At 45.6% G+C, this 26,149-nt stretch overlaps 1 protein-coding gene across 1 annotated transcript in view; it reads right to left on the reverse strand.

Moving 5' to 3' along the window:
- Window positions 1-11,999: 11,999 nt before the first annotated feature.
- Window positions 12,000-26,149, reverse strand: part of B3GNT2 (UDP-GlcNAc:betaGal beta-1,3-N-acetylglucosaminyltransferase 2) — a 30,854-nt gene continuing 16,704 nt past the window's right edge. The window contains exon 2 of the mRNA XM_081253786.1: window positions 12,000-14,505. Coding sequence (XP_081109912.1) covers window positions 13,303-14,496 — 1,194 coding nt within the window. The 5' untranslated portion in view covers window positions 14,497-14,505 and the 3' untranslated portion in view covers window positions 12,000-13,302. The remainder of the gene's footprint in view (window positions 14,506-26,149) is intronic.

The raw sequence follows: 26,149 nt of genomic DNA on the forward strand, positions 1-26,149 counted from the left end.
TATATTATATATATATATTTAAAACTGAATCATTTTGCTGTACACCAGAAACTAACACAACATTGTAAATCAATTACACTTCAATTAAAAAACTAAAAAAAAAAAAAAAAAAAAGAGTCAGCAACTGTGTGGAACAAACACTCCCCTGCTCTTTCTCCCTTTCCTCTCTGGGGACATTTTGCTTGTTATACTACCTTTTCCTTCAACAAATATTACCTTGTTCATCTATTCATTCATTCAACAACTGTCTATTAAGCTCCTATTATGGACAAGATACAGAGGTAAACACAACAGATACCTGCCCTCAGAGAACTTTTCACCTACTTTCACGTGAAAACTGAGTGGAAGAGAACAAAGATTAAACTCAAATTAAATCAGTCAATCTGGTTAGTAAAAAAATCTTAGGAAAAACACTTGGGAAACTTATCTATTCACTCACATACATCTTCTATGGACAAATATTACTATGTTTCCCATATTCATTCATTCAACACCCACCCCTTGAGCTCCTGTCATGGGCAGGTACAGAGGTGAACAGGACAGACACACCTCTGTCCTGTGGGTGTGGATGGCAGACTACGTGCAAAGAAACCAGTGCTCTGGGCTTCCCTGGTGGTGCAGTGGTTAGGAATCCGCCTACCAGTGCAGGAGACACGGGTTCATGCCCCAGTCCGGGAAGATTCCACATGCCACGGAATGGCTAGGCCCATGAGCCACAACTACTGAGCCTGCACGTCTGGAGCTTGTGCTCCGCAACGGGAGAGGCCACGACAGTGAGAGGCCCGCGCACCGCGATGAAGAGTGGCCCCCGCTCTCCGCAACTGGAGAAAGCCCTCGCACAGAAACGAAGACCCAACACAGCCAAAAATAAATATAAAATTAATTAATTAAAAAAAAAAAAAAAAAAGAAACCACTGCTCTGAAGCCAATAAAGTGGCGGAACAGGACAGCAGGCACCAGGGATTCAGGGACAGACAAGACAGAACCGGCCTCTTCCTGGGTGCACACCTAGTCTATCAGGGTGACTGATGGGAAAGCAGCAAAGTGACTGAGCCCAGAGACCACCAGCCCTTTGCCCTGACTGCACCCCTGATTCCAAGCAACCAGCTCACGGCCAGGCAGGGGTCTCACAGAATCATGGAATCACAATTATAGAATTTCAACATCGGAAGAGGCCTTAGGCCTCTGTCTCCAGAACTGGGAAGGAGTGTATGGACAACTCAGGGGAAACATTAAAAGGACACGTCTAGTGGGCAGTAACCGTCGCAGAGCCCAATATGTCCGTTACTGGTATTGGGGGAACAATGTGAGTCAATTGATTTGGTCTGTTTTGTGCAAGACTTGGAATTGAGGCCCTGCCTTATCCTTTTTCCCCCTTAAAATTTGGTGAAATTTAATTTTTTTTAGTAGCAACTTTACTGAGATATAACTCACATACCACACAATTCACCTTTTTGAAGTGTACAATTCAATGGTTTTTAGTATATTCACAGAGTTGTACAACCATCACCACAACGAATTTTAGACCATTTTCATCTAAAGAAACCACATACTCCTTAATAGTCACTCCCCATTTCCCTCCTCCATCACCTCCAAGCCCTAGGCAATCACTAACCTGCCTTACCTTTTACTGCCTATTTGAAATGAAAAGGTCACATGCTCTGTGAGCCTCAGTTTTTTTCACCGACTAACACATCTTCCTGGTGGCCACACACCTTCATCAACAAACACTGTGGGTCTGTGAGTAGAACCCCAGGCTCTGCACAGTGGGGCACCAGGGTGGGGCTGGGGTCAGACTCTCGGAAGACAAAACCTGAATTAGGTGGCCGATGGAGGGAAAAAAAATCTCTGGACAGTGGGGTCAGAGGCCAAAGGGCAAATACAAGCTCAGGGCCGGGGACCTGGGCAGAGATGCCACAGCGCTAGTGGCACTTCCTGGGACGGTGATGGCCTTGCACGTCCTCCTCTGGCAGGCCCAGGGAGACAGTCCCACAGCGAGGTAAAGCCCTTATACTTTGGAGTCAGACATCCCAAGTATAAGTTCTGGGTCCTGACTTGCTGGTTGTGTGAACTTGAGTTGACATAACTTCTTAAGCCTCACCTGCCTCATCTGTGAACTGAAGGAGGAAACCGGGACTGGGCTCAATGGATCACATCTCACGATGCACTGAACTCCCCTCCCAGCAGCCAGAGAGCTTTGCACCCGGCGGCAACGCAGTCACTCCCTCCAACAGGACCAGAGGTCTCGCCTCCCTACGCCTGCCAACACCAAGCACACTTTCAGGAATGGTCACATCGATTATGAAAGCAGGGGATCGTTCCAACCTCCACAGCTGTATGCTGCCCGGCCCCAGCTCGTTCAGGCCCCGGAGAGCCCTGTGCAGCTTGGAGCACAGAACCTTCTAATGAGCACCCACCCACCTTCCCCTCACAGCTGGTACCAGCTGCTCGTTACCCCACTGGAGCTGCCAGGGTCTCCCTCACCTGACTGTGAGGCCCCTTGGGGGTACCCGCACCACACACACTGGGTGTAGACGCAGCTAAGCACCTCCCCCTCCCCAATCTTCTCCCAGCCCACCAGCATCTTCTTCTCCCAAGGAGCTGGATTTTACACACGCACACACTCACGTGAGCACACACACGCCTCTTCCTTTTCTTTTTTTGGCTCTTCACATGTCAACCAGAGCTAACACTTATAAACTGAGCCTATAAACTTGACCCTGAAAGAGAAGCTGTAAACTCTCTCATCCGGGGATCTCCAGACCGGCGCTGAACACACGCTGGGAGAAAGGAGATTACTTCCTACTTCTTGCTTCCTAGATCTTTCCACCCAGATTCTTTGGCCTAAGACAAGTACATCAACTCCCATCCCCAGCTGCCTCCTGGGAGAAATCGACCTGAAATTGGGTGCCTTGGTGTAGGAATCTGGAGGTATCCACAGCTGGGCTCAACCTAGAACTCAGGGAAGGAACTAGGCTTCATGGCGTCAGCCAGGACCAAGAAACCCAACCCCGGCGAGCTTGAGAGGAAAGGAACACACTGACTCACATAGCCGGCGAGCTTGAGAGGAAAGGAACGCGTTGACTCACATAGCCGGGAAGGGCTGACGGTGGACGTGGACCCAGGGCTCAAACGCTCCCATGTGTCACCATCGCCCTCTCCACCCCGCCTTCCGGCTTCCACACGAGTCGCCCTTGTTTGTTTCCTCTGCCGATGGGAAGCTCCCTGAAGAGAGTCAGGGAGCTGGCCGGGCAATTCCATCAGCCCCGAAGAAGAAGAGCACCCCTCTCCCAGCGCAGGGAGGACTCCCGTGGGTCCTGGTCGGCCACGTGCCCAACCCTCCAGTCCCGGGGCTCAGTCTGCTTCCAGAAGGAGGAGGATGAAGGAAAGTGTGCTGCAGGCAAAAACAGTAGCTACAACAGTCCTCTGCATGGCAGCTATTTTCAAACATGGGAAACTTCATCCCTGTGTCAAAATAGAGCCCGAGTGCTCTAAAGTACGGGAAGAGTCTGGGAGGCTGAGAAGGCTGCCAAGAAAAGCCATTCTGCAAACAAAACTGTGTGTGTTAGAAGGACAAGGAACCTCCTGGAAAGCAGTTTGTAGCAGGCTTCCTTGAGAGCACTGGCATCTCCTGACCTTGGCTGAGGAGCCCCTGCTCTCATCGAGGCGGAGCCAGGGTCGCTTTACTTGGGCATTGTGCAGGGAGGGAGGGCTCAGGGCTCCCTCCACCCCTGACCCTCCCGCTTAGAGTGACCCCTGAAGGTGGCTCAGAGCAGCAACCCACCACCTCGCTGGAGAAAACTCCACCACCTTCTACAGAAGGAGGTCCGCCTCTGGCTCATTCCTGCTTCAAGGCCTCAGCCAGGTGGGCTCTCCTTCATCCTGTCCCTGCAGGTCCACAAGGAATGTGACCGTGGGTCCTCGGGGTCTGGTCCAGACTCCCACCGTGAATGATATGGGCCAGCCGGCCTCCCCAGCCAAGGTCCCCTCTAAAGTAAGCACATCCCACAAAGAGACATGAGCACTCCTCCTGTTAGCAGGCTTTCCCCTCACCCTGGAGTAACAGTAGGCTCTTGCCCCACCCCAACCCCCATGTGCCGAGACGCCTCCAGCTCTTCTGTGCCCTTCCTGAGGCCACAGACGGTTTGAATGAGAAAGCCAACCCCAACGTGAGGAAGTGACCAGTGCAGGTTGGATCAGCAGGGTATGCAGAGGATAATGAAGGGAACAGTAAAGGTAGCCAACACCAGAGGAAAACCAGGGACAGAACTGGGACGGAGGCAGCAATAAAAGTGATGATGAAAAAAACAACAGCTATATTCCTTGAGCACTTACTACACGCCAGGCCTTAAGTGCTTTAGATGCATTAACTCAGTTACTTGTTAGTTTTAAATGTACAAATACCCTCCAAGATATTTCTTAACTACAAAGAGAAAGTACCTTACAGAGGAGAAACCAGGTTAAACAAAGGTTAAAATTGCCAGGAATGGGACATAGTGACACCAGGAGCCCCCAACAGGACGCACTGAGGGCAAAACACCACCTCTGTGGTATTCTTGCCAAAAATACAAAACCTCACGCAAATCCTGAGAAAACATCAGACAAGCCCAAGTTGAAGGACATTGTTCAAATAACGAGTACACTTCAAAAAGATTAAAGTCAGGAAAGGCAAGGAAAGGTTTAGAAACTAAGACTGCAGAAGGCCAAGGAAAAATAACTACATGTAATGTGGGACCTTGAATAGGAGCCTAATGGACATTAGTGGAAAAAATTAGTAAAATCCCATAAGGTCTGTAGTGTAGGTAATAGAATTAGAGGAGTACTGATTTCCTGTTGTTGGTTGGTTGATGTTCATTTTGATCATTGTGATGTGGTTATGTAAGATGTTAACGTTAGGGAAAGTTGGGTGGACGTATATGGGTACTCTCTGCTCTACAACTTTTCTGGAAACAAAAAATTAATTCAAAATTAAAATTTTAAAATTATTTTTGAATTTCAAGTTTTCTAAGTGCAAGATTCCCCAAACAAATCAATCCCATCTCAGAAGAATAACTTACAGGGTTGGCCTACCAGCAATGAAAAATGCCCAGACTTTGAGTAAAGCAGAAAATATTTTGTTTGCCATATTATTAAAACTCTGCCACAGCCGAGTTTTTTAAATTGTTAAAATAGCTCCTATTTGTTGAGCAGGTACTCAGTTGCAGGGACCGTGCCAGCTCATTCCAATAAGCACCTCTGCGATTTCTGTAAGTGTGACCAGCAAGACAGGCCATGAAATGCTCCTCCCCCGCCTCATGGGCCAGCGGGCTCTCCATGGGGTTGTGCTGCATCTTCTGTTCATCTTGTTCTTCAATCCAGCAGGACTCCATGAGTGAGAAGTTTCTCTAGCTTTTCTGACCATGCATCACAGCCCCTCCTTCTTCATTCCTTCCACAGTGACTCACTCTGGGAGGCTTTCGAAATCAAATAAATAAAGGCATTTCCCACCAACTCTAAGCCCGACAACTTTAGCCCTCAATACTCATTTCTTACATCCCACAAGAGGAAAAATACATGTGAGATTACTGCTATTTAAGAGGTTCGGGATTGCCCAGGTTTGATCATTTTCTTGGTTCTTCTCTCCTTGTGCCTCTCTGGGGTTCTCCCATCTCACCAGCCAGGGGGATAAGAGCAGACCAGAGGCCGCACAATCTGCAACTCTGGCTCCTGACTCACTGCCGCTCCGGTGTGTTGGGCCTCAAGGTTCCAACGGGCAGAACAGACAGGACTTGAGCCTTGTTGCCATTCTAGCCCGTGGCACCTGTTGTCTGACCCTGGGTCTCTGCACAGTGAGGTTTCCTGCTAGGCCCCTCCAAGCCTGCCCCTTGGCTAACTTGGCGATGGGCCAACAAAATTCTGTGTTTCCATCCTCTTCTCTACCCACAGACTAGAAATAAATCATCCAATGATTGGTTAACATCTCATGACTGTATCCCATTTTGCAATGAGGTGGGACAAGTGGGAAAAGGCATTCTGAGCCCAGTGCCTTGAACCCTTGAACGAGAGGAGGAAGAGTCCAGAGGGCCACTGATTCAAAGGAGGCAAGCGCCAGGCCTTTGTCCAGGGAGAGCTTGGATAGGACCAGACCGAGGCGAGGAAGGCCTGGCCACCTCCCACCCACTCAGGAATTTTGGGCAGCTGAAGGGGTGCTGCCTGGGCAGGGCCGGGTGTCTGTGAACAAGCCCCAGAGCCCCCTTCCCCGGGCCAGCCCTCACTCCCACCCCACCCGTCAGTAGCTGCAGCACAGGGGACAGCGTGGAGGACAGGGCAGGGGGAGACAGCTTTGGCCCAGGTCCTTTCAGGCCAATTCCCATTGTCACCACCAGGATAATAAAGACAAACAAGGGAGGGAAGGAGAGGCCTCGTGCCAAGGCAGTCAGAGGAGGGTTGAGGGTGCTTTGAGGGGGAGCACAGGGCAGATATCAACAAGGACAAGGCAAGGTAGCAAGTGCTCTGACCCCGACAACAAAGGAACTGACCTTGAATACTAATCTTCTTCCTTGATCAGAGGGGCATTCACACATCCACCACGCTCCTGGGCAACCCAGAGCCGCTTGGAGGGGAACTGAAGGTCTGCACCCGACCCCTACCTGTCCCAGAGGTAAAAGCATTCAAAGAGACCAGGAGCCAAGGGACAGTCCTTTTAAGTCAGGGGAAAATTTACTGTAGAAACCATAAAATGGAACCCCTCCCACTTCGTAAGGCCTCCCCCAGACCTGGGGCCTCAGAGACCCATTTCCCCAGGATGGGGGGTGGGGGCAGGGGGGACATCTGGGGGGTCTGACTGTGACCCTAAGTCTATAAAGTGGACAAGTGTGACCCCGAGAGTGTGCTGGGCTTCAAGGCAGATCTGTCCCTACAGGGAGAAGCCAGGTAGGCAGGTCCTGCAGAGGAGGAACTGAGTGAAGGACAGGAGGGCGGCAGAGGAGGAGGGGTGGGCCGAGAAATGAACTTGGAAGGTTTCCCACTGGTTTCTTCACTGGAGGTAGACTGAAGAGTGGGGTTCAGTGGTGGGAATACTGGGGAGCGGTGCAGCAGGAGGACCCTAAGGGAGAGGCCCGGCAGGAGGCTGTGGGAGCAGCGTGGGCAGCTCAGAACCAGGGAGCTGACAGGATGAAGGAGCAGAGGATGGGGGCGCAGATGGGTGAGGAGTGCCTGTCGCACAGGGTGGGCGGGAGAGCGTGGGGTGAAACGCCGCAGAGGTCAGGGGCTAGGAGGAACAGCCTGGGGACTCCGGTTCAGAATAGAGCGCGGTCAGAAGTGCTGGCCTCCTCCCACTACTAAAATCACCTTGAAATGACAATAAGGGAGACAAAAGTGAAGAAACCCAAGGCAGCACTGGCAACGAACATGGTACCAGCAACAGAAAGATTTCCTCTCGGAAAGATGGAAAACACACGGAATTGTATTAATGGACAAACCAGAAGGAAAGCACAGTCCAGAACATGAACAAGAAAAGGCTGCAGGGGACACGCGGCCGGCCTTCCCATGGGAGCCCCACAGAAGTTCCCAGGTTCGAGGAAGCAATGGGGGTGCCTGGCTGCACACCATCTGGACCAGCACTGCCCCCCACCAAACACACACACACACACACGCACGCACATGCACACACATATATACACAAGTTGGGTGAGCATGAGCTCAGATGCTTACATGCTAGGAAATGTTCCCTAAACTGAGCAGAGAGATGCAGTATGTGGGTTGGGAGAAGCTAAGCAGAACACCCCAAACAAGCCCAGAGCAAAAAAAAGGAAAGGCAGCTCCAGCTTCTGGGGTCAAATCTACCTGTTCCCCACCTGCTCAGCCCCTGAAAGGACATCGGCCTAAACCAAGACACACACGCATACAAACCCTCACTCCAAATGTAGGGAAGTGACCTTTTAGGTGAATAGCCTTGAAAAAGAAATCCTTCTCAGGAACTTATAAAGTCAGTTCAATCCTTCATTCACAAAAATGGCAAATAATCACTTAATACTCTCTTCATAACCAAGCCCTTAGAAAATCTGTGGATTATCAAAATAAATGTCTAATTTATTTTCTTATAGGAAGTAATTGCATCCATAAAGAACAGGCGGCTATGGAAAGAGGAGTATTCAGAGAACAAGATTTTGCTTTGGAAATTTTTTTAAAAATTAAAAGACATAGCCAAAATAAATAACTTCTGTAAAGGGCTAAGTAATAGAACAGTTATGACTGAAAACTAAATTGTTTCTGTCATGGACTGTAATGATAGTTACAGCACAACCCTAATCTACTCAAAATCATAGCACACTTGAATGTCCCAATAGAACTGTTACAAAAAATAGCCCAGCCCCCTGCCCGCCCCACCCCCCCGGGCTGGAGGAGGGATCCTTCTGACACAAGTTTTCTGGACTGTTCTTCAGAGATGCCCCAGGGGCTGAGATCCAGTTCCATGGTGCCCGTTGGCTTAACCCATACTCCTATTGGCTGTCTGCCTTCCCAACATCACTTCACCATGGACCATGCACCTGCACTTCCCAAAACACTAACTTGAGCTAGAATACTCCTCTTTAAGATGTTTCTGGAAGAACCCCAACCAAGGGTAGGATAATATCTTCTTATTTTGATATAATTATTTTAAAAGAAGAGGTGGTTGAAGTTGGTACCAGGATCAGAGTTACTGATGGCCTTTCAATAGAATGGTTAGGAAAGCCAATTGGGGGAAGGGCTTGGATGATGAGCTAGAAGAGAGTGTTAGTTGAAGACAGGCTAGCAATGGGCTGTACACAGGATGGTAGGATTCCAGAGCAATGAGTGAGCCCATGCTGACAACGAGGATGCAAGTTCTTCATGTGGCCGGCTTACTGCTTGCGTAGGATGAAAGAGCATTTCCCTGATACAGGGCAGCTGTCGGGAAGCTGCAAGCACCATTGTTCAACCGCCTGGCCCCTGACTTCGAAATAAGCCCTTGGATTACAATCAAATTAAAAACTCTACTTCTGCTGCTTCAGCGCAATCAATAATTCCCTTTCACAATGCACAACAGACAGGAAGAAAACAACTGCCAAAGCTCAGAAGCCACTACAATGGTTGCTTGGGTGAAAATTCCTAAACACAGATTAAAGTGAGAGAAGCAGGAAATAAACCTAAACAGGTCTCCATCTTTCAAATAAACCTAAATGAGGCTTCATCTTTCAATTTAAGGGCATACACACACACACACACACATACACATATACACACATTAATGCAGTACTTCAATTATTCTAAGATGTAATAGTTCATTTTTTAACAGCCTCGCAATTGAGGCATATTGTACAATTGACACAAATCATATTGGGCTTTTTAGTGGTATATAAAAAGTACTGAGTCTTACAATTAATAAATATGGAATTTCATATGTGATGTGAACAAACAAGATTTTAGTGCCTCCTTAAAGACAAAAGTTCCTCATTCTTGGCCTCTATCTTTCAAGATATTAAGGGCAGGCTTCCCTGGTGGCGCAGTGGTTAAGAATCCGCCTGCCAATGCAGTGGACACGGGTTCGAGCCCTGGTCCAGGAAGATCCCACATGCCATGGAGCAACTAAGCCCGTGCACCACAACTACTGAGCCTGCGCTCCAGATCCTGCGAGCCACAACTACGGAGCCTGCGAGCTACAACTACTGAAGCCCGCGCGCCTAGAGCTTGTGCTCCGCAACAAGAGAAGCCACCGCAATGAGAAGCCCGCGCACCGCAGTGAAGAGTAGCCCCCACTCGCTGCAACCAGAGAAAGCCCACGCACAGCAATGAAGACCCAATGCAGCCATAAATAAATAAATAAATAAATAAATACATTTATTTTTAAAAAAGATATTAAGGGCAAAAAAACTTTCAAGTGTATTGAGACCTAAATAAATCATGATAAATATTTTCAGATCGTTAACCTTAATTAGGTAAAGCTCAGTTTCAAAATTACTTGGCAGATGACCCTAGCATTTAAAAAATAAAACTAATATAGAATTAACATAAAGGAAAAACTAATTTATCCTATAATCTAGACAGCCCTGCACATGAAGTATTTACTTTCCTGTTCTAAACAAGAATTTTTACTTCATCTGACATTTTTCTTAAGGCAAATCACAGAAAAGTTAACTTTTGGCCCAAGTAAAGGCTTCTTTCATTTCAGCTTTCCTGGAAGTGAAAATAAGCCACCCTTTACCTTCATAAATGCATTCTCCCTTCCTGCATCTAAGGGAAACAAGATAACCCAGAACATCAGACTTCCAGACCATACCAATCAGGAGTAGAAAAGTAGGAGGTGGTCACACTTTGGGTGCCTTTAATTCTGGATTCAACTTCAAGTGAGACTCAAACTTCCTGCTCTTCTTTTCCATTCTCTCTCAACCAACTCAAGAAAGGAAACCAGGGTCAGGGATGGAAATGAGCCATTCTGGTCTCTTTCACCCTTTTCCTCTTAAGGTGTGGTTGGGTTTATGAAAAGTCCAAACTCTGGCAATGCTCATTTAGCCTTTTTGACCCTCAAACTCAAAAACCCTCAAACTCAAAAACAATATGACTTGGGAATAACCATGAAAAAAGGTCCAAAAAGCAGTTTCCACTGAGGCCTCAGTTATTGAACAGTTCTCCAAAAGTGAATTAGGCTGTAATGCTTACATCCAAGAGATGGAAGCTCAGGTGAGAATCCAGCTCATGGGCACCAACAGCACTTGCACGGGATCAGTCAGTACCAACACTGAGCCCAAGAATGTGGAAAGCTGTAACATCTAGTATCCCATGAGGTCGATGACCAGTGTTGTAGGCTCAGGTAACAACTTCATGAGAGCTTCTGTCTAATAAAGAAGAGCCAGAGAGCATCTCACCCACCAGACATTGTCAGCACCAAGGACTGATGTTCGAATAATGGCACATGTCAAGAAGAGGCTCACCAAAGGCCCTCAGGGGTCCTCCAAACATGTTTCAAAACCTGCTACATCTCTTCTTTCTCTGTAGACTTGAAATCTCAGTGAAGGAGACTCCCTAAAAGAAAAAAATTAAATCTTCCTCAGAGGAGAAATCTATTACTTAAGAACACATGGTCAAGTTACATGGACACAAGCAATTTGTGAACCAAATGCCTATGAATGCTCTGAGAGCTTCATTACTCTTCTCTAAACCTGATGTGGTGATGTGGCCACCACCCTCTACTCGCAACCACTGGAGCAGAGAGGTCGGATGCAGGCACATGAACCCTTTAGAAGGACCAAGCTTACAAATCTTCAAACCCATATCGAGTGTCTGTGCCCTCATACTCGCTCACATGTATGGCCTCAACATTCCCACTAGGAGAGGACAGTGTGCTACATGTTCTCACAGTTCTGTTTTTTGAGTTTCATCCAATGCCTACTTGTTTTTAATTGAGCGTTAGCAGTTTCTTCTCAACAAAAGTCTAGGAAAGAAACTTAAGTGGTCAAAGCTGCTCTATGTTTCATCACCGTGGATATGGCTTAGGATGATACAATCTTTAAGACGCTGCTCCATTCCACTCAATCCATTTTTTTTTTTTTGGGGGGGGGTACACAGGCCTCTCACTGCTGTGGCCTCTCCCGTTGCGGAGCACAGGCTCCGGACGCGCAGGCTCAGCGGCCATCGCTCACGGGCCTAGCCACTCCGCGGCATGTGGGATCCTCCCGGACCGGGGCACGAACCCGTGTCCCCTGCATCAGCAGGCGGACTCCCAACCACTGCACCACCAGGGAAGCCCCACTCACTCCATTTTCAGTGAGTATAAAGAGTTAAATCCTTTATACTCACTGAAAGTGGAAGCGTAAATAAGTATTCATACTCCTCTCTAAAGACTACATGGGAAAGCACTTTTAAAAATTTTAAATACAAAGACAGATGAAAAGGTATAGTTCAATATTACTGTAATAGTTTCTGGGGGGAAAAATGGCATCTTTGGGGAAAATGTAATTAAATGCTGGAAACAGAGATTATAGATTACACAATACACGTGACAATTAAAAATATGGTGACTTTATTTCCATCTGCTTACAGTCCCCAGTATCACATCTGGTAAGAATCTTCATATCTATAACACAAAAATGTCTCAAGAAAGCATGTTACAAGACAGTATATATAAGCAATAGTTTGGCAGAATTCTAGTTCATACCCCCCCCAAATTTTTAATTCAAAAATAACAATTAACTTTATTTAACATGTTATACTTACTACTTAAAATACCATGCTCTAGTTAAATAATTAATCACCAACACTGTATACAAATAAAATATTACACAAAATATATTTAAGAAAATGTTTTGGTATTTGATCTGAACAATAAATAAAAACACAGGCACTTCTACACTGAGACAGGAAAGCAGTCACTACTCAGGATAATAATTTTGTATAAGCAACATGTAATCATGTGGCAAGAATAGAATTGTGCAGTTTTAAACTGAAAAACCACTGATAAAAAGGTCTGCAACTTCAATCTTTTCACTTAAAGTTCAAAAGTTACATATGCTTTCCTGGTCCACAATGAAAAATCATAAACACAATATGGTTACCAGGGTCAATTCAATCTTCAGTTTGAAGGTTATGGAATCATACTCATTATTTTCAAATACTAAAAAAGAGAGAACTATCACGAGACCACCCAGCAAACGAAATACAAGATAGTTAAGCTTTCTCCTTATTATGACCAAAAGACCATACTAGATAAACTGGATGAATGTCACACGGTGATTCCCATTTTGCAAAACTGATTGATTAGATTAACCCAAGGAAATGTTGGGGCAGCAGGAAATTTCAACAGTAGTTAATTTTTCCTGACTATTAAAAAAATTCATCCAAATTTCATGAAAATAAATGTAATTCCATTTCACAAAAAGCCTTGAGTCATATATAACAGTGTCTTTGTAGCCAATAGGTTTATGAATACCTAAATTGCAGATAATTCACTCATTATAATGGGAAATAGGATTACCATCATATGAGGGCAAAACAAAAATAACTTAACACGATCAGATTCCAAAAACATGATTTCAGATGACAAGGGGGACAAGTTAGAAAATAATGACCACTAGCCAGCAGGAAGGGTCAGAACCATTCATCCTGTCATATCCTACATAAAAATTAGGATCTTCTGCTTTCCCTCTTCAGAAAGTACTACATTGAAAGGTTTAGAGGCCCTCATATGGATACTACTCATAAAGGCAGTTTTGATGGTTTTACATAGAAATTACCTCTAATGTGAGAGAACACAACATGGGAACTATTTGAGATACATCTTTCTATGCAAAATTTAGTTTTGTACATAATTTAGCAACTTAAATGAGCATTTTGCAACCGAGACCAAATATCAATCATCTCTTGAGGTTTCCTACTATGTACCAACATCAAACCTACATAGGAACAAATGTTATTCCTGTTTTTCTCTTCTATATCAAATGTCCTGAAGCCTTTGTGTTTCTCTGGAACGAGGCCAAGTTTCTGAAGGCACATTCCAGTATAAACATCGTCGATGGGGTAGAGAAGGACCTGGTCAGTTACATTGTATAGCCTCAGGGCCAGGTGGCCGGAGTACAGGAATCCACCTCCCCCTGCATAAGGTGGGTAGACACCAGTGTAAACAACTTCCGGGATGTAGTACTTGAGTTTCTTATCCCGATGAGGTCCAGCATTGTGAATCACATCACCTATAAACAAATCTTTGGCTTTGTTCTTGGATAAGCTATTCAAGTAATTCAGGATGTGATGGGTGTTCACAAAAACATCATCATCACCCTTGAACACGAACTCAGCATTTGGGCAGGAAGTGCTCACCCACCTGAGAAAGAGTACTTCTTTCAGAGATAAGTTGAAGAAGGTGTCTCTGTAGTTCCACATAAGAATGTCTTGGTGCTTCTCACTCTCAAATTTCAGCATATCTGAAAGGTCAGGATGGTTGTCCTCTGGGGAGGTCTGGCCCAGTAAGAAGACTCGCACCACTGTTTGGTTCCCCACATTGGTTTCTTTGCCCCAAGATTCCCGAATCGCTTGCCTTCTGTCGAAATGTGAAGTAAGGGACTTAATCGCCAGCAATAAGAAGGGCTTCTTTGCACACTTATCAGGTTGATCTATAAGCAGTGAATAATTTCGACATCTCAAATACAACAGAAAGTCTTTAAATCTGTCTGGCAAACTGTCGAAACCTGAAACTACTGACGTGACCCTCAGGTCAGGTTCACAATAATTCAGATGGCTTATGTTGGAAAATCCGTATGCTTCCCCTGTCTGGTTGGCTAACATGTTCAAAATGGGATTGTACTTCCTGTTCAGCTTTTCTTGTTCCCTGTTCCAATATGCCTTGGGAGGGTCAGATATCTTCCAGAACTTTTCTTTGGGTATTATTACTTCCCCTTTTCCATTTTTTTCTTGGCTACTGCTTTTGGAGACTTCCACAATCAAATAAATGAAGACATTTACCATCATCAGGATTCCCAACAACTTTATTCTTCGACGTCCAACACTCATTTCTCATATCTGAAATAAAAGAGAGGAGCATTGTATTGATTAGATTATTATTAATTGCGTTTGCTCACATGTCACTTGCCTCTTTTATGTCCCCCGGAATAGCGGTTTAGAGCACAGATTCCAGACTTGCACTGCCTGGGTTCAAATCATGGCCCTATCATCCTAGATTCAAGCTCTGTGACCTTGGGCAAGTTGTATAACCAATGTCTCAGCTTCTCCATCTATAAAATGGGAATAATAACCCACTTCATAGGACGGTTGTGAGAGCTATATGCCTTTATATGTAAGCTTTTAAAACAGTGGCTGGCCTATAGCGAGCTGTGTATAAATGACCCTTAACATTGTGGCTGTTTTGGACACTGGAGGGCAAAGATACGCATTAACTAGATAATTCACAGGTGCTTCAACTTCCTTGCTTACACAAGGACATATACAAATCAGTGTGCTGCAAACGGATGTACCCACAATTCATAATAACAAATACAGTTTATATCTGTTATTATGTACATACCTGCACACACACATAACTGTATTTATGTGAGTTGCAACATGTGCAGGTCCATGTCATTCACTTTGATCCCCTATTTTACTCTATTTTTTTTTAAATGGTGGCCACAACCTTGAATTGCTTCCTGACCTTCCATTTTACAGATGAGGAAACCAAGGCAGAAAGATTAAGACACTTGCCCAGGGCTGCAGGGTTAGGAGGTGAAGGAGACACTAACCACACTGTGTTCAGAGAGATGAAACCAGCTTCACACCAACTTCATCCAAATCGCCCACAACTGAGACGAACCAAAATGTCATCAACAGAAGAATGGATTATGAAACTGTGCTATATTCATACACTGGAACAACCCCTAGCAATAAAGAGGAAAACTACTGCCATGAGCAACAACAGTGAGGGAGAGAGACACCTCAAACTCCATTTATGTTAGGTTCAAGAAGGCAAAATTAATCTAGGCTGTAGAAATCTGAAAGTGATAGGGGTAGGGGTTTTGAATGGAGAGAGTCAGGAGGGGCCTTCCTGGGTATAGACATATACTGTGTATGTCTTGATTTGGATGAGGTTTCATGGGTGTATACATTTGTCAAAAGTCAAACTGTATTCTTAAGATCCCTGCTGTTTATAGCAAGAAGGAAAAGAGAAATGAAAACGACATTTTAGTGAAATATCAAAGGCCAAGAATAGATTTCAGGCTGTGGGCAACAGAACAAAGAAAGAGTAATGAGATGGTTTGCTGGGGTTGTAACTGCAGAGTTCTAACACTAGTGAGACAGATGGCCCAAGAACAACCAGTTAGATAAGCTTGACATTAAAAGACAACCCCAAAAAGTGGAATGGCAATACTCGGTAAAGAATTTTCTTATCAGGTTGGGACCTCCCTGGTGGCACAGTTGTTAAGAATCCGCCTGCCAATGCAGGGGACACGAGTTTGAGCCCTGGTCCAGGAAGATCCCACATGCCGCGGAGCAACTACGCCCGTGCGCCACAACTACTGAGCCCACGTGCCACAACTACTGAAACCCGCGAGCTCTAGGGTCCACATGCCGCAACTACTGAGCCCACGTGCTGCAACTACTGAAGCCCAGGCGCCTAGAGCCCGTGCTCCGCAGCAAGAGAAGCCACCGCAATGAGAAGCCCGTGCACTGCAATGAAGAGTAGCCCCCGCTCGCCACAACTAGAGAAAAACCCGTGCACAGCAACAAAGACCCAATGCAGCCAAAAACAAATTTAAGAAAAAAAAGAATTTTCTTATCAGGTTAATTCTACAGCTGAGAATTCATCCTCAGAAAAGAATCCCAAAGAAGTATTGCTTCTCAGGCACGGTGCATTATCTTGATACAAGGAGCCTCTGAAGTAGGTATTGTTACTTTTATTCCTATTTTATACCTGAAGAAACAGATTTAAAGAAGTAACTGTGTTAAGGGCAGAGCTGGAATCCTAGCCAAGGTGATGGGGGTTCTAAGACCACCATGTCAAATGGTAGTCACTCTTCTCTGACCTCTAGAACAAAATGGGTTTTTTTATTGGGGGGGGCTGCAGTTAATAAACATTGATTCTTCTAAAATTTCAATACAAAATGTGAAAGTTCAAAAAGGATGGTGTAAAGGAAACAGTCTGGTATCACTGGAGGAGCATGCGATTTTGTTTATTTGGTTTTTTTTTAAATTTATTTTATTTATTTATTTTTGGCTGCATTGGGTCTTCGTTGCTGCACGCGGGCTTTCTCTGGTTGCAGTGAGGGGGTCCACTCTTTGTTGTGGTGCACAGGTTTCTCATTGCAGTGGCTTCTCCTGCCGTGCAGCACGGGCTCTAGGCACATGGGCCTCAGTAGTTGCGGCACGCGGGCTCAGCAGTCGTGGCTAGCAGGCTCTAGAGCGCAGGCTCAGTAGTTGTGGCGCACGGGCTTAGCTGCTCTGCAGCATGTGGGATACTTCCAGATCAGGGCTCAAACCCGTGTTCCCCGCATTGGCAGGCGGACTCCCAACCACTGCGCCACCAGGGAAGCCCTGTTTGTTTTTTTAAAATTGAAGCATAGTTGACTTACAACATTATATTAGTTTTAGGTATACAATATTGTGATTTGCTACTTTTATAGATTATACTCCATACAAACTTATGATAAAATATTGACTATATTCCCTGTGCTGTCCATTACGTCCTTGTAACTTATTGATTATGTATTTTAATCAAGGGTAGTGTTTATTTATTTATTTGTTACTATAAGATTTAAAAATTCACTGGGTTCTAACAAATAGTCTCAAGGCAGAAGTATCTGTCACACTGAAATGCTGTGAAGTTATCACTATGTTGAACAGCCCAGATTAGATCAATGGGAATTCACAAACTGTTTTGCGTCTCTTAAAATCTGTCCAGTAGATCCAAATCTAGTTGCTCGTATTTATCACTGCTAAATAGTTTCGGTTAAGGATATATAAGTAAAAGATGTTTTTATAAAACCAGTCCCTACACCATACCTTCCACTCCTCAAAGCCTGTACACAGCTAGAGAACATGGCAGATGATAAAGTTATGTGGGTGCTCTCAGCTCACCCAGGTAAGCAGCCTCCCATCACCACTCCATTCTCCCCTCACTTCTCAACCACTACCCACCCTCCACCCCTCAAGAATCCCACTACTGAGGTACCAAGAAAGGGCCTTCTTAAACTTCCTCCAAAGATGGCGGTAAAAAAAAAAAAAAAACCCACAAGATATTCCCTACTCCTTAATTATAGTTTTAAAGGGCCCCGAGTCACACACAACCTGAATAATTCATAAGTCTATGGTCCATGCCCTCCTTAGGTCAGCTCCTTTCAAGTGAGCCTCTGAGCACAACTTTTATGCAAACTGAAGGCCAGTACATCTTCGGCACCCTAAACCTCTTTGTTATGGGCCTAACTTGCCAGGACAGGAGAGCTCAAGTGGACACTTGGAATGTATTTGTGTGGGTATCTGATACAATTAAAGAATTAGTCATCTTATTAGCAAATAAATCATGGATAGTTTTAAGTTGGGTTTTTTTTGGCCTCCAAATTCGAGACAAAACACTTTCAAAAAAAAAAAAAACCATTCTCTCTAAATTAGGATAATTTTCCTAAAGCTGAAGTAGCACTTGACCCAGTATCACTGGTCTTGCCCTTCATGTGAACAGGCTGAAAGGAGGACAAGGAAAAGTATGAGGGTGAACAGAGAAAGACTACAATGAGCAAGAAGATCTGGAAGGAAAAACAGCACACGCTATGAACAGCTAACTACTTGGCAGAAATTTTCAACTCACAAAAGGAGTATGGATATCAGTAGACTATTCCTGAAATTTCTACAGTAAAACAGGACAGCTTAAGGGAGAAAAAAAGAGAAGCACAGTACTTTTACATAGCAGGTCGTGAAACTATAAGTTAATTTTCCTAGGAAAAGATTCAGGGTGGATAATATAATTCCAGATAAATGAGCCAGTTATGCATCCAGACCTATGGATACCTGCAATCCAGCCAGAACCATCTGAAATGATGGTGTGAAGTTTCGTATCACGAAAAGCACCAATCCTTCTTTCAGGAATACTTTGAAGAGTGCATTAAGCTTGCTGACCCTGGCCAAGGTTTCCAGCTTTATCACGGCAATTCAGGCTTTTATTTCTGCCATCAAGACCCAGCCAGGACCTCCCATATTCTCAGCCAAGACAGGGCTTTGTGGCTCTCAAAGGGACACCATCCTCCCCTTGTTTCAAGGATTCGAGTCCTTGATTCAAGGATTCCAGAACATTTCCTGTCCATTTCTCATTTGTGACCCCTCAGGGAAGCTGAGAGGATACCACTTTACCAGGGAGAAAAACAAAGGCTCCAAGAGGGTTATAACTGGGCTGCCTAAATGTCACCACAGTGTTAAGAGGTAAGGCCAAGATGACACAGTCTTCTGGCTCCTAATCCAGGGCTTTTGGGATCTCCTCCTTTTTCTACAAGGCATGGCCACATTCTTGTAACCTGGTCCAGGTCAACAGTGAAGTCTCAAGGGCTGGCTCAAGGCTGAAAAGACCCAAATCACTGGGTCATGGTACATTCGGTTGTTACAAAGACTTTCCAAAGAAAGGGAAATTGGAGCCTAGAAGCTCCCAGCCCCACTTCTGACAAGGGGCCAGCCTTCCTTTTCTAAATTCCCAAACGTGCAGCTTGGGCTAACTCTTACCACTATTTCTAAAGGGCATTTCTTCCAAACCAACCTGAGAAGGAAGGGTGGGAAAACCATCCAGATTCTCAATTATACATTTCCATCGAGTGTAAATGTCAACTTTCATTTGTGACCAAGGCACAGTCCCTCGCATGAGAACTAGACTCTTACAATAAACCAAAGTTCATGGAAAGGAGGATAAAGCAGTGACCTCCATAAAAATATCTGTGGGAAAAAGCTCTCTGAATATTTGACTAAATATTCCCATTACAGACATAAAACCAATTCCGTGTCCTTTTTTGAGCAGGAAGTTACATTGCTCAAAAAGAATTTTGAGTAAGAAAACCTACCCTGAAGCTAGGGAAGATGTTATACAACCCTCACTGTGAAACAGAGAATTTTTACTGTAACAGAAATAGAAAATCCCATATGCAGACAAAGAACAACCTTAGCTTTCACTTTGTACTTGGGAGTAGACTCTCCCCAACAGAGACTGAACAGTCTTAAAATTTCTAAAACACTTCAGTTGATTTTGTTTAACAACAACTTCCTTCTTTATTTTGCAATTAAAATATTTAGAAAGGTAGAGACACACACACACAAATTTGTGTTAGCTGAAAATGGATTATAAAATGGTACAGATGCCATGCTTAAACTATGTGAAAATCCAGATAAGATACCACACAAAAACAAAACCAGGTTAATCAGGGTGGTAGGATTATGGGTTATTTTCATATTCTTTAATGCTGCCACACCATCTTCCCCCTTCAGCAGCCTCTACCACTCACATCTAGACTGCCTGGGATGGGGGCTGGGGCACGTCACACACAAATCCTAATACCAGGTCCCCATTTCTAGAGCCCACATCACTAGCTTGGGCCATGGCCTCCCAGTCCCAGACACTCCAGCCCTGTACTGGACCCTGCAGTGTTCAGCACAGGCTCTGTCACAACATCCATCCCTAGGTCCCTGCACACCTTTCCGTGGGCCCGTGCTCTCTGCCTGAAGCCATCTATTAGAGAGGGTTCCTCAAAATAATAGTAAAATATGAACACTTATGCTTTATTTTAATAAATATTTAGGTACCACTGGCTATGTGCCAGGCACCAGTGATGCTATGAGGCAGATACTCAGAGAGGAGATTTAACTTGTCCCAGGTCACACAGCTGGCAGATGGCAGAGCCGGGATTCAAACCTAAGCGGCTCCTCCTAAAACTCCAGCATCTGAGTTTTAAACCATGATACAAGTGAACACTGCAGCACAGGCTTAGGACGTAAGGAACTAAAAGGATGATGGTCTGATTTTCAATGGTTAATCTTCTTAAAAGATTATTTTAAAAACTGTTTTTATTTAAAATTTTTAAAGCTTTATATTTATACATCTGAACCCTCAAAACTACCATCAGTCAAAGTCAGATATGAGAGGTAGGGCGGGGTCATAAGTAACATTTAGTGAATGACTATTCTGTAGTCATTTCGCTTCCCAATACGCAGTCTATAACAATCCCAATGTTCCATTCCTGGACACTAGACTGGGAACCACTAAAGAGGATGGTCCTAAAAGGTTCCCTCCAGTTCTGAAAGCGAAGCGCTGGCCAGAAGACATTTGAATGTGGCCACTGACAGCTACAAAGACCCATTCTCACAAAGCTCTGAGTCAGAGCCTGACTCCTCCACCCCAAGGGGCTCCGGCATGCTAGGCAGGCAGCCACAAGTAGCTGGTCAGGGACAGAACAGCAACCACACCCGGACCCAGTCCAAAACCTGTGCCCAGGACTGCCTTTGCTGCCCGCACCCCCAGTACCAAAGTGAAAGATAAAAGAAAGGAAGCACCTTCCTGTAATCGGGAAATGAAATGACCAGCCACCCCATCTAGTCAGGCTGAGGCTTGGAGGCGAGAAATCCAAGTTCCTGATTTGGTCACGGGAGTCTGAGCAGGCGGCCTCCGTGTCTAGGGGCGTCCTGCTTTCTGCTCACTCTCCTGCACAAACGGGACACACAAATCCTCCAGGAGATAAAGAGCCCAAGCCCGCTGCCATACCACGGGAGCAGGGGACGTGTACGTCATTCTGCCTGCCCAACCTCCCCCATCCTCCCTCCAGAAGCCTGGTGAGAGTGGCTAAATCCTTACTTCCCAGGCTTCTAACATCTGTTGCCTGGTCCTTGCCAGACTTTTCCAGATTCTGCTCAGATAAAGAGACACAGAGAGCTTGCAGCTAAGTGGGGCCACCTCCCAGCACTCAGGGCAGACAGTGGGGTGGTGATAAGGGTGTGAGTGCAGCAGCTCAGTGGGACCAGAGGAGCTGGGCCATACCTAGAGCTCGTTCCTTAATGGGAGCAAGAAGCCTGGCCTCGGTTCTTGCCTGGGCTGGTGCCGGAGAGCCCCAGGATTCCCCCCACAATCTCACCTAGAAGCTGGCATGAAGCGAGAACATGTGTCTGACTGCTTTCTGGTCTGTAAGTCCTAGAACAACTATCAGCTAAATTCAAGGAATTTGTTTCATAGTCATTAGCAGTACCCTTCATGTTCAAAATTTAAAGGGAAAAGTACATATGATGAATCTATTTACCTACATGCCCCCACAGGTGACATTATACATCAAAGTGTCTATAGGACGTGTTTTGGTCCCCACTGATTATAGTTCCCCCCAAACCCAATGTGGCTAATTTTCTCAAATGGTATTTATCATTTCAAATAAAATCAATCACTAAGTTCATTCTTTAAATAAATGTGCATAGAATTTTCAGAAAAGGAGAAAGAGGAAAATTTAGTAAACAATGACAGGGATTAACCCTCCCAGAGGCCATCCTGCCCCTGCCTTTAGTAAAACTGGTAAGAATTTTAGATCTACAGTGGATAAGATTATGTCATTATAAAACAAGGCTCGTAGATGTTTTGAGGATGGAAATGTTCCAGATCCATAGTTAGTCTGGTACCTGGAGTCAGAGAGCCCAGAATTAAATTCTGGTTATGCTACCTACTACTAGCTGTGTGACCTTATGCAAGTTGCTTGACTTCTCTGAGGCCCAGTTTCCTCATTTGTAAAATGGGGATGATATAACCTACCACACCAGGGTGTTGTCTACTGTGCATTGGGCTTTCAATAGTTTTCCTTCACAGGCTCTGATTCCTCCTCCAAACACTAAGCATACTTCTCAAGTTTTGTCATTCACTGCCTCTTTTACAAATATTCTCTCTCTAGAAACCCATCTATCCATCGTCTTAAACATTACCTCCAGAAGAAGTATCACAAGTTGACCCAGCTAACTCCAGATAGTAAATGCCGTGTGGAGTTCCTCTTCCTGGGCCCCCCATCTGCAATGGATCAACTTCCCATGTGCACTCCCCAGCAGGACCTTGAATTGCTTCTTCCCCCTGCTTTCCACATCCAGCACATCTGTGTTCCCACCTCTGTAACATCACTTGCACCTCCTCCTCACCTGTCCTCTATCCCATTCAGGCTCTGCCACTGGCTACTGGAGGAACCCAATGCCTTACTTCCCACAGCTCCCAAATATGCCCTGTTCCCCCAGCTACTCAGTCTTCAGCCCCTGTACATACATTCCCTCTCATGCTGTTCCCTGGTTTGGTCACCACCACCAACATGGCACCGCTCCCTCATAGCCTAACTGTAACTGTGTTGTCTTCTAAAACTCCTCTCTGCTCCAATCTTGGAGCTTAGGGCCTCATGACCTCTTCCCCTCTTCTGTGAGTTCTCCTGACCAAGGATATGCCCCAGCCTAAATACCAGCCTCATTCCTCCAATCTTCTCACTCACATGCCCTTCTGGTCCCTTTATGATGATCTGTGCTTCCTTTCACACCACCTCCTGCCAACATCCTCCATCTCTACACCATATACACTTGAACCTCCACCACCGCAAACACATTTCTCTTCCAGAAAAATCCCAGCTTCACTCTGCCGCCTGAGGAGTGCCCTCTGTCTGCCATGCCTTCCTGAAGAGCTTCTACTCCTAAATTAGGTCAAGTGTCACTCCTGAAGAGCCCACCTCCCAGGAGTTAGGGTATCCTCTGTGATCAAGGTCTTCACCCTGCACCACCATTACCCCAGCACATGGCATCTGAGAGTCATTCAGCATTTACTGAATAGAAAGGTATTTGGGTCATCTGGTTTAAGTTCACTGAATACAGATGTTCAGTAGAAATTAGATTAATTAAATATACATACCCTTTCTCCAAAGAGATGACACAGGAAAAATCACCTGTATGTGTGTTGGTCAACGACACATATGTATTTATAGAAATCTGTCTCACCTGGGTGGGTGTGGGCAAGATTTGAAGAGGTAAACTGTGGTGAAAAGCCCAGCCCAGCCCCTCATTTCCCACAGGCGGCCCAGGCCCTCCAGTGTGGGAATGCAGAAGCATGGGATTCAGCAGTGCTTCTAGGTGAGGGCTCCATCCCTCCTCTGGCAGCACACCCAAGCCAACTCTCCTTTATCCCATCCCCAGAGGAGCCTCCACATTCCTTCCTGGTGAGGGAAGGACCTCCAGCAAGTGTTACCCCAACCAAGGCCATGATAGCAGAGGGACAGGGTGAACGTGCGTAAAGGAAGGCAGGCCCCAGTACAGACTGGAAGCTTGGAGGCATCTATTTACCTAGGTGGGAAACCATTTTAGAAAAGAAATGCTGCAATGCAGGCAGTCACTTCTTGGGGAGCTTCATGTGCTTTGGAAGCCCTTGTTAAGAGCCTGTACATGGCTATGGTTTGGTAAGTGTTTCCCCTCCAAGCTCCAGGACCTATGTACAAACCAGTAGAGTCTGGCAGGCTCTCAACAAGCCCTCAGAGAAATCCCTAGAAGATTTCTCTTTGATTCATCCTTCCGTTTGCTTAGTTGGCTTACATGGAATGTATTTCAGTCTGGGTCCAATCAGGAGGCAGAAACCACACAGTAATTCAAGCAGGGGAAGTTTAAAAATATAATAATTGAGTAACTATAAAGATGGAATAGAACTCTAATGCCCTGTACCAGACGAAAAGTACCCAAGAAAGGACAGGCGTGGAAGAAAAGTTCAGAGCTTGTTGAAGTAGGCATACATGGCAGTTCCTGGGTGCCTAGGCCAGAGATGGTCCAGTCACCAGGAGAGCATGAACAACCCTCTGGGATGCAGGCACAAAGCCTGGAACACGCAAGAGTCCCCATCAGGAGGGTTTCAGGAAACAAACCTTGCAGACTGCTGGGACGGTGTGCAGAGAGAACGAGGGTGCGGAAGGAGTCATGCACACACAGGGAGTCCGGCTGCTGCTGGGACAGGAACTGGAGAGGCCGCCCTCTGCAGAAGCTTAGCACGTCAATGCATGACTCGGACAGGCACAGCTAAGGGCCACTGCTCAGGACAAAGATCAGGTGGCCAGCTCACTAGACGGCCAGGATCACGGGGCTCCCAGTGTGTATACATGTGGGGGCTGAAGAGATGCAGCGACCTGGGCTGGGCACAGGCTCCCCCTTCTACCACAGCTGCCAGAGCTGGAGAGAGGACACAGCAGCCACATGCTGGAGAGAGCTCTGGCCTGCAGACCCGCAGGAAAACAGCAGGCTCTACAGGAAGCCTGGTTCTAGACTCTGGGAACCAGGAAGGAAAATCTCTTTTTCCTGCAACATCCTCTTCAGAGCCCTCAACTTAGAGAAGGCAAAGGAAAAATATTTGAAGGCTTTGATCCATTTTTACAGATCAGGCAACAAAGGGTGAATTTGGAGCTGACAGGCAATAGTTAAAAACTGATACAAGTTAGAGATCTCTATATCACCAACCTGAAGTCATATTCCAACCAGGAACACTGTTACTCAAGTCTGGAGTTAGGGGAAAAGTGTATAAAACATGTATAAAACTGTACAGTGAATTGATAGACAAGCAATAAATACGAGACAGTCCATTTGTCGACATCAGAGGACGAGGCAGGGACCTGAGTGGGGCTTGAAACAGGGTAGATTTCAGAGATGTGAGGAGAAGCAGGGCAGGCAAGAGTGCGGGGGGGTACAGGGTGTCGGCATGCAGAGACCAACACAGCCAGTTTGTGGGCAGATGGATGCTGAGGTCACTGGAGAGAACAGATAAGCGCTACTGAGCCCAAGGGCTCTCCACGGGATGGGAGTGCACCATGCCTACATCTAATGTAACAAATGCTGCTGCCAGAGGGATTATAGGAACGTGTTTTCTTTCACAGCCCCTCTATTAAAAAAACAAACAAACAAACAGAAGACTGACTAAATCACACAAGAATATGAAATAGGGAAAAATGAAGAACTTCTAAATTGGATGTCCATGTTGATTACAAATACAGTTGGCTACTGTGTTCAGAGATTTAACTTCTATAAAGCAGATTAGGTTCACAAGCGGAAGACAGCATGATCTGAGGGGTTCATCTTCTATCATCAGATCTCTAATGCACCTCTGACAGAGTACAGGCATTTGGCCTGGCTTACTAATCACTAACCCACGAGTCGGGGACTTCCCTGGTGGTCCAGTGGATAAGACCCTGCACTCCCAATGCAGCGGGCCTGGGTTGATCCCTGGTTGGGGAACTAGATTCCGCATGCCGCAACTAAGAGTTTGTGTGCTGCAACTAAGAGCCCACGTGCCTCAACTAAGACCCAGCGCAGCCTAATACTAAAAACAAACAAACAAACATGAGTTGTTTCTGATTTTCCCTATAATTGAAAAAGAAAAACTGATGAACAACCTCATATGTGCATCTTTGTCCATCGTCTTATTATTTCCTTTGGAAAAATTACAAAGAGAACATACATTTTTAAAGTCATTTAGAATATAATCAAATTACTCCCTGTCCCACCCATCCCCCACCAAAAACAAAAGCCAGATTGATTTATCCTTTCACTGTACACACCCAAGAGCACAGCACTCTCCACGTTGACTGTGGACACTGTCCTTCTTTTTAATCTTCACAAAAAAAGGACCTCTGCTTGTTTTAACTGACCCATCGTCATTCATGTGCTTCCTTCCTGACTT

The sequence above is a fragment of the Mesoplodon bidens genome (assembly GCF_964165515.1).
Source record: "Mesoplodon bidens genome assembly, chromosome: 14".
NCBI classification, from domain to species: Eukaryota; Metazoa; Chordata; class Mammalia; order Artiodactyla; family Ziphiidae; genus Mesoplodon; species Mesoplodon bidens.